The 21,239-nt window shown below is 45.8% G+C and overlaps 1 protein-coding gene across 1 annotated transcript; it reads right to left on the minus strand.

Moving 5' to 3' along the window:
• Window positions 1-722: 722 nt before the first annotated feature.
• On the minus strand, window positions 723-19,529 carry FLG (filaggrin). Its single transcript, XM_017659539.3, has 3 exons — window positions 19,377-19,529; window positions 14,015-14,173; window positions 723-13,384 (listed from the first exon to the last, which is right to left on the minus strand). Exons 2-3 carry the CDS (start codon window positions 14,150-14,152, stop codon window positions 1,133-1,135), a joined length of 12,390 nt encoding a protein of 4,129 aa, XP_017515028.3. The 5' UTR covers window positions 14,153-14,173; window positions 19,377-19,529; the 3' UTR covers window positions 723-1,132.
• Between the last annotated feature and the right edge of the window lie 1,710 nt (window positions 19,530-21,239).

Here is a 21,239-nt window from a genome sequence, read left to right on the forward strand (position 1 = left end):
GTATTCCCAAGGTGATTTCAATAAATGCAGAATAATACAGAATAAAGCAATAATTCCAATTAAAGTGTAATAGAGGCAAATGTCCTGAGCGCTTATATAAATACAGCAGTTTTGGCCTCCAGAACAATGACTTTGTATTTTTGGTGACTGAGATGTTTTTGGGAAAGATTAAAGTATCAGTTGGAGAGGTTCTAAAATTTAATCTCTTAAAAGAAAAATCCTTACTTGAATCCCTATCTCCCGAAATACTCATAATTTTCTATGATGTTGATTTCTTCCATTCACCTTTTCTTAACTATAAATTTAAAAGCATCCTAGAGAATAGAAAGAAACTATCACCAAAGTAAACAAATAGTATAACTTACTTTTTTTTAAAGTGAAAAAATAACTTCCTGAAAGCATAATGAGAAGTTACTTGATTCAGAGTTGTGTCTTGGCTATTCTCCTATTCTTGGGAAAATTACTTCTCTATTGGTTTCTCACTCATAATAATAGTATCTTAGAGACTGACCAAACCCCAGCTGTTTTGAAATATCAGTTGAATGACGATATAATCCTGAGCATACATTACTGCTTCTTATATTGGAACTCATAAATTCTTCTCCATATTCACATTTGTCCATGCATCCCACAGGCCTGGCATCATGACTGACTCTTTCATATTGAGACTCTCCAAAGCCAGACTGTCCATAGTCATAATTGGCATTTCCATAGCTGCCATATTGCCAGCCATGGCCTGAACTGTGCACTTGCCTTTCATTAACCATAGACTGAAAATTATTACTTGCAGATTGATGATGACTGCCAAATGATGGCATTCTTGAATTATAACCTGACTCCTGAGAAGGAGTATCAGAATGACCATGGACTGACCCTTCCCACACTATTGACGTGACACTAGATGTCCCATAAGGGGATAAGGTGTATGCATGCTCAAACAGAGAATGTGGGCTGCAGTCACCTAATTGACACTGTGGAGATTCTTACTTTTGCATTCTAATAGAACGTGACTGTTCCAGGAATGAGTCACGCTGTCCATGAGTGGATATCCACTTAGGATGAAAATAAGAGTTACCAGGATTAGATGAAGAATACTGAGGAAAAACGGGATTTGGGTTTCTTAAAATGGAATCTAAATGGACTGAAAATGACTAATTGAGAATCCTGAAACAAGTTCACTAACACTGGCATAAGTACTACTGCCACCGTAGCTTCTGCTGTAACTGGATGCAGATGATGCTTGTCCACGTCCAGTCCCTGAGTGTCTGGCGGTATCTTCTGATGGGCCATGCTCGTGGTCTTGCCATTCCCTACTAGTAGAAGATACCCGTCCATGGGCAGAGTCAGACTGCCTGTGGGTGGCTGGCTGTCTGTGATGGGACCCTGCGTGCCTAGAGCTGTCTCCTGACTGTGCCTGGCTGGATCTGTGCCCGCTTGCACTGCGGGATCCTGACTGACCACGTGCAAAATTGGACTGTCCCTGGAAGGCACTTTGGTGGTGATGCGACCCAGCGTGCCCAGAGCTGTCTCTCGCGTCCCCGTGGCGGGATCCTTCTCTCTCTCCAGCGCTGTGTCTGGGCTGTCTGTGGGAAGCCTCCGAGTCTTCCCCACTGGATGCCTCACCCTCATGGGAGCCATCATGTCTAGAGCTGTCCCTTGCCTGGTCATGGCGGGATCCTCCATTGCTGTGCCTGGGCCATCTGTGGGAAGCCTCAGAGTCTTCCCCATTGGACGCCTGACCCTCATGGGAGCCGTCATATCTAGAGCTCACTCTCCCCTGTTCCTGCCAGGATCCTGGTCGTACTCTGGTAGTGGATTGGGATTGTGTGTGGTCTGAATCCGACTGTTCATGGGAGGATAGCTGGTACACTTGAGACTCTGAGTTCACAGTCCTACCCCCTGACTGGACACGTGCAGACTCACGTTGGTTTGCTGTGCTGGACTCAGACTGTCTATACCCTGAGGCTGACTGATTGTCTGAAAATTCTGAGACTCCTTCACTATCACTGGCCTGGTTCCTAGTGGCTCCCTGGCTTCTGCTGTAAGTGGATCCAGTTGAATCTTGTCCACGTCCAGTCCGTGAGTGTCTGGCGGTATCTCCTGACTGGTCACGGTGGTGGCCTTGTCTTTCCCTAGGGTTGGATACTGCCCATCCATTGGCAGAGTCAGACTGCCTTTGGTTGGCTGTCTGTCCATGATGCGACCCTGTATGCCCAGAGGTGTCTCCTGATTGTTCCTGGCCTGATCTGTGCCCACTTGCACTGTGAGAATGTGACTGACCATGAGCAGAATCGGACCTTCCCTGGGGGGCACTTCGGTGGTGTTGTGACCCTGCATGGCTTGAGCTGTCTCTCGCCTGCTCATGGTGGGATCCTTGTCTCGGTCCAGTGCTTAGTCCATGCCGTCTTTGGGAAGACTCAGAGACTTCCCCACTGGCAGCCTGACCCTCATGGGAGCCGTCATGTCTAGATCTGTCTCTTGCCACTTCGTGGCGGGATCCTGGTCTCCCTCCAGGTCTGGATTCTGCACGTCCGTGGGCAAGGTCAGGCTCCCTCTGGGTGGCTGTCGTTCTGTGATGTGACCCTGAGTTCCTGGAGCTGTCTGCTGAGTGGGCATGTGGGGACCCACGTTGTGTCCTGGTACCAGACGCAGGTGTTCCACGGGTGACCGCGGATTGTGTACCTGCAACTTCTGATTGTTGTTCGCTGTCGTTGGCCTGACTCTCACCGGATCCCCGGTGTCTCCTTGTCCCAGATCCAGAGTACGATTGCCCATGTCCAGCACCTGGGAGTCTGGAGCTCTCTGCTGACTGGTCATGCTGGGTTTCTTGTCTTCCTCTTGTGCTCCATCTGGACTCCCTGTCGGCTGAGTCACTGTGTGGTGGAAAGGATGTCTCTCCCTGATGAGAAAGCAATTTTCTATGGCTCTCCTCAGACTGTCGGTGAACAGATCCTTGTCCTCTATTGGCACCAGAGTCTGACTGTCCGTGGACAGTCGCAGAGCGCCCACGAATGTCTGTCTGCTGTCGACGAGAGCCAGTGTGTCCATACCTGTCTTCTGACTCTTCGCGGCCGGATACACGGTGGCTTCGTGCGCCAGAACCGTCTTGTCTCTCTGACTCTTCCAACTGTCCTTCGGTATCACTGTGCTGACTAAGACTGGACCCTCGATTTCTAGTTGTCCTGGATCCAAATGATCTCTGTCCATGCCGAGCCTCTGAGTTTCTAGGGCCATCTACCTGAGAGGATGTTTGGTGGTGATGGGACCCTGCGTACCTAGAGCTGTCTCCTGATTGTGTCTTGCCGGATCTGTGCCCGCTTGCACTGCGGGATCCTGACTGACCACGTGCAAAATCGGACTGTCCCTGGAAGGCCCTTTGGTGGTGACGCGACCCAGTGTGCCCAGAGCTGTCTCTCGCGTCCCCGTGGCGGGATCCTTCTCTCTCTCCAGTGCTGTGTCTGGGCTGTCTGTGGGAAGCCTCCGAGTCTTCCCCACTGGATGCCTCACCCTCATGGGAGCCATCATGTCTAGAGCTGTCCCTTGCCTGGTCATGGCGGGATCCTCGTCTCCCTCCATTGCTGTGCCTGGGCCGTTCATGGGAAGCCTCAGAGTCTTCCCCATTGGACGTCTGACCCTCATGGGAGCCGTCATATCTAGAGCTGACTCTCCCCTGTTCCTGCCGGGATCCTGGTCTTACTCTGGTAGTGGATTGGGACTGTGTGTGGTCTGAATCCGACTGTTCATGGGAGGATAGCTGGTACACTTGAGACTCTGAGTTCACAGTCCTACCCCCTGACTGGACACGTGCAGACTCACGTTGGTTTGCTGTGCTGGACTCAGACTGTCTATACCCTGAGGCTGACTGATTGTCTGAAAATTCTGAGACTCCTTCACTATCACTGGCCTGGTTCCTAGTGGCTCCCTGGCTTCTGCTGTAAGTAGATCCAGATGAGTCTTGTCCACGTCCAGTCCGTGAGTGTCTGGCGGTATCTCCTGACTGGTCACGGTGGTGGCCTTGTCTTTCCCTAGGGTTGGATACTGCCCATCCATTGGCAGAGTCAGACTGCCTTTGGTTGGCTGTCTGTCCATGATACGACACTGTATGCCCAGAGGTGTCTCCTGATTGTTCCTGGCCCGATCTGTGCCCACTTGCACTGTGAGAATGTGACTGACCACGAGCAGAATCAGACCGTCCCTGGGGGGCACTTTGCTGGTGTTGTGACCCTGCATGGCTTGAACTGTCTCTCGCCTGCTCATGGTGGGATCCTTGTCTCGGTCCAGTGCTGAGTCCATGCCGTCCTTGGGAAGACTCAGAGACTTCCCCACTGGCAGCCTGACCCTCATGGGAGCCGACATGTCTATAGCTGTCTCCTGCCTCCTCGTGGCGGGATCCTGGTCTCCCTCCAGGTCTGGATTCTGCACGTCCGCGGGCAAGGTCAGACTCCCTCTGGGTGGCTGTCGTTCTGTGATGGGACACTGAGTTCCTAGAGCTGTCTGCTGACTGGACATGTGGGGACCCACGTTGTGTCCTGGAACCAGACGCAGGTGTTCCACGGGTGACCGCGGATTGTGTGCCTGCAGCTTCTGATTGTCGTTCGCTGTCATTGGCCTGACTCTCACTGTATCCCTGGTGTCTCCTTGTCCCAGATCCAGAGGACGATTGCCCATGTCCAGCACCTGAGAGTCTGGAGCTCTCTGCTGACTGCTCATGCTGGGTTTCTTGTCTTCCCCTTGTGCTCCATCTGGACTGCCTGTCGGCTGAGTCACTGTTTGGTGAAAAGGATGTCTCTCCGTGATGAGAAAGCAATTTTCTATGGCTCTCCTCAGACTGTCCATGAACAGATGCTTGTCTTCTATTGGCACCAGAGTCTGACTGTACATGGACAGTTGCAGAGCGCCCACGAATATCTGTGTGCTGTCGACGAGAGCCAGTGTGTCCATACCTGTCTTCTGACTCTTCGCGGCCGGATACACGGTGGCTTCGTGCGCCAGAACCGTCTTGTCTCTCTGACTCTTCCAACTGTCCTTCGGTATCACTGTGCTGACTAAGACTGGACCCACGGTTTCTAGTTGTCCTGGATCCAGATGATCTGAGTCCATTCCCAGACCCTGAGTTTCTAGGGCTATCTACCTGAGAGGATGTTTGGTGGTGACGGGACCCTGCATGCCTAGAGCTGTCTCCTGATTGTGCCTGGCCGGATCTGTGCCCGCTTGCACTGCGGGATCCTGACTGACCACGTGCAAAATCGGACTGTCCCTGGAAGGCCCTTTGGTGGTGACGCGACCCAGCGTGCCCAGAGCTGTCTCTCGCGTCCCCGTGGCGGGATCCTTCTCTCTCTCCAGTGCTGTGTCTGGGCTGTCTGTGGGAAGCCTCCGAGTCTTCCCCACTGGATGCCTCACCCTCATGGGAGCCATCATGTCTAGAGCTGTCCCTTGCCTGGTCATGGCGGGATCCTCGTCTCCCTGCATTGCTGTGCCTGGGCCGTTCATGGGAAGCCTCAGAGTCTTCCCCATTGGACGCCTGACCCTCATAGGAGCCGTCATATCTAGAGCTGACTCTCCCCTGTTCCTGCCGGGATCCTGGTCTTACTCTGGTAGTGGATTGGGAGTGTGTGTGGTCTGAATCCGACTGTTCATGGGAGGATAGCTGGTACACTTGAGACTCTGAGTTCACAGTCCTACCCCCTGACTGGACACGTGCAGACTCACGTTGGTTTGCTGTGCTGGACTCAGACTGTCTATACCCTGAGGCTGACTGATTGTCTGAAAATTCTGAGACTCCTTCACTATCACTGGCCTGGTTCCTAGTGGCTCCCTGGCTTCTGCTGTAAGTAGATCCAGATGAGTCTTGTCCACGTCCAGTCCGTGAGTGTCTGGCGGTATCTCCTGACTGGTCACGGTGGTGGCCTTGTCTTTCCCTAGGGTTGGATACTGCCCATCCATTGGCAGAGTCAGACTGCCTTTGGTTGGCTGTCTGTCCATGATACAACGCTGTGTGCCCAGAGGTGTCTCCTGATTGTTCCTGGCCCGATCTGTGCCCACTTGCACTGTGAGAATGTGACTGACCACGAGCAGAATCGAACCGTCCCTGGGGGGCACTTTGCTGGTGTTGTGACCCTGCATGGCTTGAGCTGTCTCTCGCCTGCTCATGGTGGGATCCTTGTCTCGGTCCAGTGCTGAGTCCATGCCGTCCTTGGGAAGACTCAGAGACTTCCCCACTGGCAGCCTGACCCTCATGGGAGCCGACATGTCTATAGCTGTCTCTTGCCTCCTCGTGGCGGGATCCTGGTCTCCCTCCAGGTCTGGATTCTGCACGTCCGCGGGCAAGGTCAGACTCCCTCTGGGTGGCTGTCGTTCTGTGATGTGACACTGAGTTCCTAGAGCTGTCTGCTGACTGGACATGTGGGGACCCACGTTGTGTCCTGGAACCAGACGCTGGTGTTCCACGGGTGACCGCGGATTGTGTCCCTGCAGCTTCTGATTGTCGTTCACTGTCATTGGCCTGACTCTCACTGTATCCCCGGTGTCTCCTTGTCCCAGATCCAGAGGAAGATTGCCCATGTCCAGCACCTGAGAGTCTGGAGCTCTCTGCTGACTGCTCATGCTGGGTTTCTTGTCTTCCCCTTGTGCTCCATCTGGACTGCCTGTCGGCTGAGTCACTGTTTGGTGGAAAGGATGTCTCTCCGTGATGAGAAAGCAATTTTCTATGGCTCTCCTCAGACTGTCCATGAACAGATGCTTGTCTTCTATTGGCACCAGAGTCTGACTGTACATGGACAGTTGCAGAGCGCCCACGAATGTCTGTCTGCTGTCGACGAGAGCCAGTGTGTCCATACCTGTCTTCTGACTCTTCGCGGCCGGATACACGGTGGCTTCGTGCGCCAGAACCGTCTTGTCTCTCTGACTCTTCCAACTGTCCTTCGGTATCACTGTGCTGACTAAGACTGGACCCTCGGTTTCTAGTTGTCCTGGATCCAGATGATCTGAGTCCATTCCCAGACCCTGAGTTTCTAGGGCTATCTACCTGAGAGGATGTTTGGTGGTGACGGGACCCTGCGTGCCCAGAGCTGTCTCCTGATTGTGCCTGGCCGGATCTGTGCCTGCTTGCACTGCGGGATCGTGACTGACCACGTGCAAAATCGGACTGTCCCTGGAAGGCACTTTGGTGGTGACGCGACCCAGCGTGCCCAGAGCTGTCTCTCGCGTCCCCGTGGCGGGGTCCTTCTCTCTCTCCAGTGCTGTGTCTGGGCTGTCTGTGGGAAGCCTCCGAGTCTTCCCCACTGGATGCCTCACCCTCATGGGAGCCATCATGTCTAGAGCTGTCCCTTGCCTGGTCATGGCGGGATCCTCGTCTCCCTGCATTGCTGTGCCTGGGCCGTTCATGGGAAGCCTCAGAGTCTTCCCCATTGGACGCCTGACCCTCATGGGAGCCGTCATATCTAGAGCTCACTCTCCCCTGTTCCTGCCGGGATCCTGGTCTTACTCTGGTAGTGGATTGGGATTGTGTGTGGTCTGAATCCGACTGTTCATGGGAGGATAGCTGGTACACTTGAGACTCTGAGTTCACAGTCCTACCCCCTGACTGGACACGTGCAGACTCACGTTGGTTTGCTGTGCTGGACTCAGACTGTCTATACCCTGAGGCTGACTGATTGTCTGAAAATTCTGAGACTCCTTCACTATCACTGGCCTGGTTCCTAGTGGCTCCCTGGCTTCTGCTGTAAGTAGATCCAGATGAGTCTTGTCCACGTCCAGTCCGTGAGTGTCTGGCGGTATCTCCTGACTGGTCACGGTGGTGGCCTTGTCTTTCCCTAGGGTTGGATACTGCCCATCCATTGGCAGAGTCAGACTGCCTTTGGTTGGCTGTCTGTCCATGATACAACGCTGTGTGCCCAGAGGTGTCTCCTGATTGTTCCTGGCCCGATCTGTGCCCACTTGCACTGTGAGAATGTGACTGACCACGAGCAGAATCGAACCGTCCCTGGGGGGCACTTTGCTGGTGTTGTGACCCTGCATGGCTTGAGCTGTCTCTCGCCTGCTCATGGTGGGATCCTTGTCTCGGTCCAGTGCTGAGTCCATGCCGTCCTTGGGAAGACTCAGAGACTTCCCCACTGGCAGCCTGACCCTCATGGGAGCCGACATGTCTATAGCTGTCTCTTGCCTCCTCGTGGCGGGATCCTGGTCTCCCTCCAGGTCTGGATTCTGCACGTCCGCGGGCAAGGTCAGACTCCCTCTGGGTGGCTGTCGTTCTGTGATGTGACACTGAGTTCCTAGAGCTGTCTGCTGACTGGACATGTGGGGACCCACGTTGTGTCCTGGAACCAGACGCTGGTGTTCCACGGGTGACCGCGGATTGTGTCCCTGCAGCTTCTGATTGTCGTTCACTGTCATTGGCCTGACTCTCACTGTATCCCCGGTGTCTCCTTGTCCCAGATCCAGAGGAAGATTGCCCATGTCCAGCACCTGAGAGTCTGGAGCTCTCTGCTGACTGCTCATGCTGGGTTTCTTGTCTTCCCCTTGTGCTCCATCTGGACTGCCTGTCGGCTGAGTCACTGTTTGGTGGAAAGGATGTCTCTCCGTGATGAGAAAGCAATTTTCTATGGCTCTCCTCAGACTGTCCATGAACAGATGCTTGTCTTCTATTGGCACCAGAGTCTGACTGTACATGGACAGTTGCAGAGCGCCCACGAATGTCTGTCTGCTGTCGACGAGAGCCAGTGTGTCCATACCTGTCTTCTGACTCTTCGCGGCCGGATACACGGTGGCTTCGTGCGCCAGAACCGTCTTGTCTCTCTGACTCTTCCAACTGTCCTTCGGTATCACTGTGCTGACTAAGACTGGACCCTCGGTTTCTAGTTGTCCTGGATCCAGATGATCTGAGTCCATTCCCAGACCCTGAGTTTCTAGGGCTATCTACCTGAGAGGATGTTTGGTGGTGACGGGACCCTGCGTGCCCAGAGCTGTCTCCTGATTGTGCCTGGCCGGATCTGTGCCTGCTTGCACTGCGGGATCGTGACTGACCACGTGCAAAATCGGACTGTCCCTGGAAGGCACTTTGGTGGTGACGCGACCCAGCGTGCCCAGAGCTGTCTCTCGCGTCCCCGTGGCGGGGTCCTTCTCTCTCTCCAGTGCTGTGTCTGGGCTGTCTGTGGGAAGCCTCCGAGTCTTCCCCACTGGATGCCTCACCCTCATGGGAGCCATCATGTCTAGAGCTGTCCCTTGCCTGGTCATGGTGGGATCCTCGTCTCCCTGCATTGCTGTGCCTGGGCCGTTCATGGGAAGCCTCAGAGTCTTCCCCATTGGACGCCTGACCCTCATGGGAGCCGTCATATCTAGAGCTCACTCTCCCCTGTTCCTGCCGGGATCCTGGTCTTACTCTGGTAGTGGATTGGGATTGTGTGTGGTCTGAATCCGACTGTTCATGGGAGGATAGCTGGTACACTTGAGACTCTGAGTTCACAGTCCTACCCCCTGACTGGACACGTGCAGACTCACGTTGGTTTGCTGTGCTGGACTCAGACTGTCTATACCCTGAGGCTGACTGATTGTCTGAAAATTCTGAGACTCCTTCACTATCACTGGCCTGGTTCCTAGTGGCTCCCTGGCTTCTGCTGTAAGTAGATCCAGATGAGTCTTGTCCACGTCCAGTCCGTGAGTGTCTGGCGGTATCTCCTGACTGGTCACGGTGGTGGCCTTGTCTTTCCCTAGGGTTGGATACTGCCCATCCATTGGCAGAGTCAGACTGCCTTTGGTTGGCTGTCTGTCCATGATACGATGCTGTATGCCCAGAGGTGTCTCCTGATTGTTCCTGGCCCGATCTGTGCCCACTTGCACTGTGAGAATGTGACTGACCACGAGCAGAATCGGACCGTCCCTGGGGGGCACTTTGGTGGTGTTGTGACCCTGCATGGCTTGAGCTGTCTCTCGCCTGCTCATGGTGGGATCCTTGTCTCGGTCCAGTGCTGAGTCCATGCCATCCTTGGGAAGACTCAGTGACTTCCCCACTGGCAGCCTGACCCTCATGGGAGCCGACATGTCTATAGCTGTCTCTTGCCTCCTCGTGGCGGGATCCTGGTCTCCCTCCAGGTCTGGATTCTGCACGTCCGCGGGCAAGGTCAGACTCCCTCTGGGTGGGTGTCGTTCTGTGATGGGATACTGATTTCCTAGCGCTGTCTGCTGACTGGACATGTGGGGACCCACGTTGTGTCCTGGAACCAGACGCTGGTGTTCCACGGGTGACCGCGGATTGTGTACCTGCAGCTTCTGATTGTCGTTCGCTGTCATTGGCCTGACTCTCACTGTATCCCCGGTGTCTCCTTGTCCCAGATCCAGAGGATGATTGCCCATGTCCAGCACCTGAGAGTCTGGAGCTCTCTGCTGACTGCTCATGCTGGGTTTCTTGTCTTCCCCTTGTGCTCCATCTGGACTGCCTGTCGGCTGAGTCACTGTTTGGTGGAAAGGATGTCTCTCCGTGATGAGAAAGCAATTTTCTATGGCTCTCCTCAGACTGTCCATGAACAGATGCTTGTCTTCTATTGGCACCAGAATCTGACTGTACATGGACAGTTGCAGAGCGCCCACGAATATCTGTGTGCTGTCGACGAGAGCCAGTGTGTCCATACCTGTCTTCTGACTCTTCGCGGCCGGATACACGGTGGCTTCGTGCGCCAGAACCGTCTTGTCTCTCTGACTCTTCCAACTGTCCTTCGGTATCACTGTGCTGACTAAGACTGGACCCTCGGTTTCTAGTTGTCCTGGATCCAGATGATCTGAGTCCATGCCCAGACCCTGAGTTTCTAGAGCTATCTACCTGAGAGGATGTTTGGTGGTGACGGGACCCTGCGTGCCTAGAGCTGTCTCCTGATTGTGCCTGACCGGATCTGTGCCTGCTTGCACTGCGGGATCGTGACTGACCACGTGCAAAATCGGACTGTCCCTGGAAGGCACTTTGGTGGTGATGCGACCCAGCATGCCCAGAGCTGTCTCTCGCGTCCCCGTGGTGGGGTCTTTCTCTCTCTCCAGCACTGTGTCCGGGCTGTCTCTGGGAAGCCTCCGAGTCTTCCCCACTGGATGCCTCACCCTCATGGGAGCCATCATGTCTAGAGCTGTCCCTTGCCTGGTCATGGCGGGATCCTCGTCTCCCTTCATTGCTGTGCCTGGGCCATCCATGGGAAGCCTCAGAGTCTTCCCCTTTGGATGCCTGACCCTCATGGGAGCCGTCATATCTAGAGGTGACTCTCCCCTGTTCCTGCCGGGATCCTGGTCTTACTCTTGTAGTGGATTGGGAGTGTGTGTGGTCTGAATCCGACTGTTCATGGGAGGATAGCTGGTACACTTGAGACTCTGAGTTCACAGTCCTACCCCCTGACTGGACACGTGCAGACTCACGTTGGTTTGCTGTGCTGGACTCAGACTGTCTATACCCTGAGGCTGACTGATTGTCTGAAAATTCTGAGACTCCTTCACTATCACTGGCCCGGTTCCTAGTGGCTCCCTGGCTTCTGCTGTAAGTGGATCCAGATGAATCTTGTCCACGTCCAGTCCATGAGTGTCTGGTGGTATCTCCTGACTGTTCACGGTGGTGGCCTTGTCTTTCCCTAGGGTTGGATACTGCCCATCCATTGGCAGAGTCAGACGGCCTTTGGTTGGCTGTCTGTACATGATGTGACTCTGTGTGCCCAGAGGTGTCTCCTGATTGTTCCTGGCCCGATCTGTGCCCACCTGCACTGTGAGAATGTGACTGTCCACGGGCAGAATCGGACCATCCCTGGGGGGCACTTTGGTGGTGTTGTGACCCTGCATGGCTTGAGCTGTCTCTTGCCTGCTCATGGTGGGATCCTTGTCTCGGTCCAGTGCTGAGTCCGTGCCATCCTTGGGAAGACTCAGAGACTTCTCCACTGGCAGCCTGACCCTCATGGGAGCCGTCATGTCTAGAGCTGTCTCTTGCCTCCTCGTGGCGGTATCCTGGTCTCCCTCCAGGTCTGGATTCTGCACGTCCATGGGCAATGTGAGGCTCCCTCTGGGTGGCTGTCGTTCTGTGATGTGACCCTGAGTTCCTGGAGCTGTTTGCTGAGTGGGCATGTGGGGACCCACGTTGTGTCCTGGAACCAGACGCAGATGTCCCATGGGGTTGCGTACTTGTCACTTCTGTTTGTCGTTCACTGTCATTGGCCTGACTGTCACTGTATCCCTGTTGTCTCCTCGTCCTGGATCCAGAGGATGATTGTCCATGTCCAGTGCCTGAGAATCTGGAGCTCTCTGCTGACTGCTCATACCTGGTTTCTTGTCTTCCTCTTGTGCTTGGTCTGTACTGCCCATGTGCTGCGTCATTCTGTCGTGTAGAGAATGTCTCTTCCCGATTAGTACCCGGTTGTCTATATCTCTCTTCAGACTCTCCATGAGTTAATCCTTGTCTTCTATAGACAGCAGAGTCTGACTCTCCATGAGCAGTTGCACGGTGCCCATGAGTATCTGTCTGCTCTTGATGAGACCCAGTGTGTCTGGAGCTGTGTTGTGACTGATCCTGTCCATATCCACTGTGTGTTTGTTTCCCATACCCATCTTGTCTCTCTGTCTCTTCCAATTGTCCTTCACTGTCTCTGTACTGATTCAGCCTGGGCCCTTGTTTTCTGGTTTTTCTGGATTCAGATGTTGCATTTTCATTTGAGCTTTCGGAAACTTTCGTTTGGTGATATGAATTTCCTTGTCTTTTCTCATTTTGTTCTGATAACATACCTGATTTTTCTAATTTTTCTTTTACCTGCATTTGATAATCTGTAGCACTAAGCAATGTTTCCTGGCTAGTGTTATATGAATCGTCATTTTCTGTTTTTTTCCTTTTTTCACTCACTTGTTTTGTGTGTTCATAACAATATACATCTTCTGTACATCTATTGTCTGTTGCATGTCTTGTTACACTTGGCTTGTACCTTCTTTCTTGTACTTCATTGAAACTTGAAACTTCGTTTTTTTTCCTTCGTGAGTCATGTTTTTTCTCAGACTCATTTTTGTGTCCAGTAATGGATATTTCTTCTTTTTTCTCCTGAGTCCTAGAAGTAGAACGTTTTTTGCCTTTTCGTTTTGGGCTCGTGAATCTTGGTTTATTCCCCTTTCTATCAGTTCTTGAATGAGTGTGTTTTCTTGTTCTTGTCTCCTCATCTTCATCTGTTTCTTCCTCTATATCATCTTCTTCATCTTGGTTATTGTATTCATACTTTTTCTGCTTTTGTCTTGGTGTTTGGAAATACTGCCTTTCGTTAGAATGATAGTATGCTTGAGCTAACTTGAATACCATGAGAAAGAACTCTGTGAAGTCTATTTCCTTGTTGTGGTCTATGTCAAGGATATGCATCAGAATATCAGCTGTGTCTGGGTCATCCGGATTCTGTAACATTAGAAGGCAGAGTGCAGAGAGTATTTATAAGAATGACTCACATGTTCTGGTAAATTATTTTAAGGCAATTTTGGAAATGTGAGTCTTTGAGTATAATTTGGAAGCAAAGTGTTTTTTTCCCCTTAATAATGTTTACCTTATTTTGACTTTGCAGGAAAGTATAGGTAGTGTACTAAAAGAAATAAATCTTGAACACTGGTATGGTGACACAAGATTTAATAGACAACTGCTTCTTTTTCCTACTCGAAATATCAATATTTTGTAAAATCCATTGATTGAATTGTCTTTTAAATACACCCTTTTAACATTCTTGATGTTAGGAAAAATATTATGATGAACTATTTCGTGTTTGTTTTTTGTCAGTGTAAATAAATATCATTTTTCATTCACAGTGTGTGTGTGTGTGTGTGTGTGTGTGTGTGTGTGTGTGTTTGTGTTGTGGGCATACATGTGTTTTTACTGTGGTTATAAAAGGGAGGTAAAAAAAAAGTATATGTTTTGAAGTAATCAAGTGTGTTCCTATTCCAGAATAAATCCCCCCAGTTATACAATTATCCTTTGTCCAATGATTGATGCAGAACAGAGATTTCATGCCCTTTAGATGTAGCAAGTATCTTTTACCTTCAGGATTGTCTGAAACTCTTTTTCCAGAAGTTCCTTCAGCTCTTTTTTGCTTAGCGAGTCCGTCTCATTATCTGTTTTTGAGTATTGGTGGAATAAGTCAATGATGGCAATGATGTTTTCCAAGAGAGTGGACATCTTCTGGGAATGTAAGTGAACCTAGAAAGAATAAATAGAAATTTACTTTCTTGTGTTTATTTTCTTTATTCTGGGTCATATAAATTATTATAGTGAATTTTCACATGTTTAAATCTTCATGTTCCCCTTTTTAGCTCATCTTTAAAAATGGAATAGTCATTAAAAACTTCTATCTCCCATCTCTGTAGTAAAAATCAATGCAGATTTTGACTAAATATTAAAACTGCCAATTTCTTTGCATTGAATCCATCCACAGTAAGATTTAGATAGTTTCATAGATCTCATTATGTTCTAGAAAAGACCATCCTGTTTGCTGATCTGGCCACTGCACATAGTAAGATTTTAAAAGACCTGCTTCTTAGAAGCAGGAGGTTTTTCTAATACCAACTTACTAAAAATCAGTTCTCCAAAAACTAATTTGCTAACTGATCAGTGTGGCTGAATGTAAAAGGATTAAAAAAGATACACCGTTCAAACACTGGAAGAAAGCTGTTGATATATTAATATTTATAGAGTAAACTTTAAGGCAAAAATCATTAGTATAAGTATATTCTACAACAATAAAAGTCAATTCACCAGAAAGAAATAAAAAATGTAAATTAATATGTACCTTATAACAACCTCAAAAAACATAAAAGAAAAAGTGACAGTTATATGGGGAAATGGGACAAATCTATAATCATAGTGGGTAGTACACCTCTCCTAACAACTGATAGACAAGTGGACACAAAATTTTAAGGATATGTAAGACTTCCACAAAACTATGAATAAAAATATTAACCAATATATATTGAACATTGCACCTAACAACTCTGGAATACATGTCCTTTTGAAATGAACATGAAACATTAAAAATTTTACTATATGATGGGTCATAAAATAGGTTTCAACAAATTTTAAAGTATTAAAGTCATGCAGAATTTATTTTCCACCACAGTGGAATGAACCTATAATTCAGTAATAGAAAGATAACTAGAAAAATCTCCAAAGGTATGGAAATTAAGCTATAAGTTTTAAATAACAAATGGGTAATGGAATAAATTTTAATGAAAATTAGATAATAATTTGAATTAAAATAAAAATAAGAAATAGCAAATGTGGGATACATTAATTCCATGCCTAAAGAGAAATGTATAGTTTAAGTGCCTGTATTAAAAGCATATATTACGCAGGGGGGTCATCAGGTGAGAAATTGGGGATCAACAGAGGTGAGGCTTAGAACCTCACCTCTCCTGTTTTGAGAGAACTCTTCTGCATCCGTGGATGTTTTATTGCCCTTGTCTAGCTTGGATTAACACATAGTCTACAGGCACACACCTGATCATCTACATTTGCTCTCTTACAACACTAAACTATGTTTTCTACCTTTATCTTGCATCTACCTACCACTTCAACATTTATTAAAAATAACAATAATAATAATAATAATAACAACAACAATAATAATAAAGGGAGAAATGTGGGATCCACTTATAAATCAAGTATAAAAATCAAACGAATATTCATATTTGACCTGATTGTTTATCGTTCATAATGTGTGATCAAAACCAAAAGTTTCTGTGATGACTGCCCTTGTACTGTTCACAATGTAAGAACTTATTCACTATGTAAGAATTTGTTCACCATGTAAGAACTTGTTCGTTGTGCTTCAGAAGATCCGAGACTGTTGAGAATTAGGCTTGGGGTGGATTAATGATTGTGCATTGCCCTATACAGAATTTTATTGTTGTTAACAACCATTTGATCAATAAATATGAGAGATGCCCTCTCAAAAAAAAAAAGCATATATTAAAAAGGCTGTATAACCTAAGCATACATCTCAAAAAGTTTGAAAAAGACCAAATTAGGCCCAAAGAAAGCATAATAAAGGAAATAATAAAGGTAAGACCTGATATTAATGAAATAGAAAACAAATTGAAAGAATTAAGAAACCCAAAATTTTCAAAAAATTTAATAAAATTTATTGACCTTAAAAGATTAATCAAGGAAAGAAGAGCAAAGGCTTACAAGATTAATCAAGGAAAGAAGAGCAAAGGCATAAGTAAGCAATAACTGGAAAGTAAAAGGTGATATTGCAATAAATTTTGCAGTCATTCAAAAGATAAGAGCACATTCTGGAAACCTATATAATCAATTTGAAAATTTAAATGAAATGGAAACATTTCTAGAAAAATGCATCTTACCAAAACTGAATCAACAAGAAATAGAAAACCTAAATAGGCCTATATTTGTTAGAGAAATGAAATCTTAAATGAATACATTTCCAATATATGTGTGGTGGGAGACTGTAGGTCAGATGGCTTTTCTCCTGAATTTATTTAATGTGCAAGAGAGAACACTAACATCGTACAGCTTGTTCCAGAGAGATGAGAAAAATTCACCATGTTATGAATCCAGCATAACCTCAATACTGAGAACCTGACAAGGATATTATAAGAAACAAAATTTTCAGGACAATTTCTTTCATAAGTATGGATATAAAAACTCTGAGAGAAAATAATAGTAAATTAAATCCATTGTCATATGAAAAGAGTATATGTCACACCCAAGTAAATATTATTCCAAAATTCATTTGTTTCATCATTTGAGAACTGATCAATTAGCTACTCTAATACAATAATGGGGAAGAATTGTATGAACATCTTAATGGATGCAAAAACCCCATTTGATAAAATGCAACATTAATTTTGATTTATAAATAAAATATTAATTAAGTCTATGAAGATGTTATAGAACTGGAAATTTTCATCATACGTGAAATTCAGCTTTCATCTCTGAGTGTGGGAATGAGACTAATGCACCAGTTATCCTATTCAGCATTGTATTGAAGGTCATAACCAGAGCAACAAGTGAAGAAAAAGAATTAGAAACAGAGTAATTGTAAGGTAAGTAACAAAACTCTCATTACTTACAGAATGATATGGCTTTTGCATGTGGAAAATCCAAAAGCAATGTACAGCTAAACTATTAGAACAAATAAAATTAGCAATATTGTTGGGATAAGATAGATACACAAAATCAATTGTATTTCTATACAAAAGCAATAATTAGAAAATGAAATAAAAATTGATGTTATTTACAAAAATATGAAAAAATGAAAAAATTTCTACGACTAAATCTAATGAAAAACATGAAAGATCTGTACCAGAAAATTATGTTACTGAGATTAAAGAAGATTTAGATAAATAGAAGATTATGCATTGCTCCTGAGTTGAAAATCTCAACATTGTTAAGATGTCAAATCTCCCCAAGTTCATTTATTCATGCAATAAAATCCTATTCAGGATCCCTGTTATTTTTAAAAATAAAGACTGATATGGTGATTTCTAAGATTTATATGAAATTATAAGGGCTAAGAGTTAGCCAAGACAACAATCTTAATGAAGACAAAGTTTGAGGAGGTATCAGATGTCAAAGTATATTATAAAGGAAGACAGCATGGTATTAGTGCAAGGTCAAGCAAATGGATCAGTGAAAAAATAAATTAGTTCCCAGGTGGATTTTACATATAAAAGATAAAAGATGATAACATATGAGAATATCTTCAAGACCGTCGGGTAGAGAAGTACTTCTCAAATAGAACTCAAAAAGTATTAATCATAAAGAAAAGGATCAATAAAATGGACTTCATTAAAAGTAGGAATGTCTATTCATTCAAAGATGCTATTAAAGGAGAGAAGGGAAAGCCACAGAGTGGGCTAGCTAATAAAGAGCTCTATCCTAAATATAAAAATAATTCCTATATATCAATACAAAAAATACAGACAACCCAATAGAAACATGGGTAGAGATCATAAGACCTTAACAAAAAAGGATATCCAAATAACTAATAAACATGCCAAAAATTCTCAACCTTATTAATCATCAGGGAAATGCAAATTAAAATTACAGTGTGTGACCACAGTATACCCACCAAAATGACTAAAAAAACAGAAGAAAAAAGAAACTTTACAGTCTCAAATATTCATGGGAAGAAACTGGATTTTTCATATACTGTTAGAGGAGCATACACTGGCAGAAGTACTTTGGAAAATTATTTGCCAGTATCTAAGACTCAGTAATTAATTCATGGAACATTCCCAATTGAATTATAAACACATGTGTAACCAAGAACCGTGTACAAAAATGTTCATAGCCCCCTTATTTGTAATACCCCCCCAAATAGAAACAACGCAAGTATCTATCAATAGAAAAATGAATAAGTAAGTTGGAGTGTTTTCATATATTATAGTCAGAGCTGGGAGTGATAAATAGCCTGAACAAGGGTGGTAGTGATGGAGAGGGTGACAGATGGATTTGGCATGTCTTGTAGGTAGAGTTAACTGGACCTGGTAATGAATCAATGTGATAGAAGGGAAAGACAGGAATCAAGGATAACTTCTAGAATTTGGCTGGAGCAAAGAGTTAGTTCTGTATGCCTATCATCTCTCACCTAAACTGCAGTCCATGTCCTTGTTCCCACTATTGCTCTCCTATTATACTGTTTTCCACATAACAGCAGCCCCTAACAATCTTTTAAAAACATATATTTAGGTTATCTTACTCTTCCTGCTTAATATTCTCCCATGACTTCTCATGTTCTTAAAATAATGTACAAACTCTACTATGCCCCTCTTTATATGGTTTACCCCATCTAGGTCTCTGATATCACATATACCATTGTTCCTCTGGTGAAATATGCTGTAGGCACATTAGCTTATTTTTGTTCTTTGTAATAAATGTACTCCTGCTTTAGAATCTTGCCCCTTAACTTGACTGGTTTCTTTTGTCTTTAAGATCTCAGCTCAAAAGATAATTCCCTAGAAAGATCTTTCCTGGCCATCCAATCTAAAGTACTCTCCCATTACTTAACTACATTTCTCTTATTTTCTTTATTGTTCTTACCACTATTTGAAACTCTTATTCATTTATTGTTTACTGAATGTCTCCTCATACTAAGAGTAGGAAGTTTCACTGCTAAGTAATCAGTCAAGAGCAGCCCTTGGCAAATAGAAGGTAGTTAATGTATATTTGTTGACTGAATGAATGAAAAGGAAACCCAGCTATATTAAGAAAATACTGAGTAGCCTTATAGAAAGCACATTATGTCCTATTTTCCTTCTATTGAAATAAACTTTTAGTAACGGTGCCACAAAAATAAAGAATCCCAAACATTCAGACATTTTGCCTTTCCACCCTGCTCAACACCAAGTAGGTAAAGTTAGATGTATTCCCTCTTACTTACTTCCTTGACCAGAGGAGCAAGTAGAATGTAGTCTGAAGGAGCTTGCTGGGTGCTGAAGCCTTGGATAATGGCCTTTTTATAGGAGGTCCATCCAGGGAGGAGCCCTCTTCTGGAGGATGGTCTGATTCATTCCTAACCAGATCCACCTGTGTCTCCACCTCTATTTCTCTAGCAGCGTGTTTACTTCCCAGTTTCCTCACGTACTCATCTCTGCTTGTTTTACCAAGTTGCAAATTTAGGTTTTTGCATAAACCCCACAGGTCAGAGGTTTTACAGCTATCACGGGTTTTTTGTGTGCAGGCCCACACCTTCTACTGCCTTTTCTGTGCCCCCACTTTGATTTGATAGGTTCTTGATGAATATCTATTGGTAAGTACACCTCCTTGTCCTTTCTTTAGAGGGGTAGAATATACATTTATGAGAAATTCAAATTCAGTTTATGGTAGGAAACATCACAAGCACCACCTACCTTTTCATGTATGAATTCCATCTTTGGATACTGAGAACTTGACAGTTGATCTTCTGGAAATTATGATAAATGGAGAGAAGATAGACAAACTTAATTTTGATGTTCCAAAGACAGCAGCAAGTAAGTGAGTTCTGAGTTAAAAGCAGTGAGTTTTTAGTAACAGTGCCAATAAAAATTAGAACTCCCAATCATCCAGAACATTTTGCCTTGGAGTGCACATATATCCAGATTTCCACCCTGCTTAACACCATTTTGAGTTTATTAGGAGCTTGCATGAGTTTATGAGACCAGAATCATTAGCCTAATTTTACCCTGTTTTCAAGGTTATTACATGGGGGTATCAGAAACATGTTCCACTTAATGCTTCCTGTGGGTTAACTGTGTGCTTTCTCATTTATTCTTATAAATATACAGAAGACTCCTATCCTTGGCCTCTCTCTTGACTTCCAGACTGTATGTCAACAGACTGTATCTCCATTTGGATATCCCCTATTTTCCTCAGTGCATAGTGTTAAAAACTGAATGCATTATCATGCCCTGTATCAAAAAGGACTATACTCCAGAAATCCATATACTGGTTAATGATATCTCCATCCACTGAGTGTCCCAAGCTACAAAAAAAAGTCATTTTTCATTTCTCCCTTATGCTCATGTTACATTATGTCAGTTCTGTGTAGACTTATAGTCTTTATATGCAGGCCTGTTCTCTATCTCTAGTGTTGCAATTTTAGCTCTGGATCTCATCATCTTTCAATTGGGTATTTGTAAAGAAGTATCATAACTAGCCCCTCTACTGTTAGGCTGCCTAATTCATCTTCTAAACTTATTATGTCATTCCCTCCACTGGGTGTTGTTTGTCTATAAGATTCCAAATTCCTTTACTTGACATATAAGCCTCTTCACAATAGGCATGAATTTGTATCTTTCCAGCTCAGTCTCTTACCACCTGTATTCCATGGGGAAGTTACTCCAGACTCAACATTCCTTGGATGATCCTTCAGTGGCCCACTACTGTTGCATGCTGTCCTTAACTACCTTAGCTTCTCAACATCCTTCAAGACCCTCCAGAATCATCACCTCCTTTGCAAAGCCTTGCCTGACATTTCCAGATAGATTGCTGTTCCCTCACATACTCTTTATTTATGGTGACATTTAATTTTAATAATTTGTTTATGGGTCTGCACTCCCTACCTCAGTTTTGTTTTCCTTCTCACCCTGGCATTGACTGGTCTGACTTATCTTTTGTGTCCTTGGGCCCTAGAATAGTTCCTGGTACATGATCAAAGAAGAAAGGCAAGGGGGTGGCCACTTTTGTGTCAATTAACTAGAACAAAAAATGTTTTGTGTTAATGAGATGGAAATATGCCTGAGTTTTAAAAACTTTGATTAATACC

Source organism: Manis javanica, chromosome 4 (assembly GCF_040802235.1).
Source record: "Manis javanica isolate MJ-LG chromosome 4, MJ_LKY, whole genome shotgun sequence".
Lineage (NCBI taxonomy): Eukaryota > Metazoa > Chordata > Mammalia > Pholidota > Manidae > Manis > Manis javanica.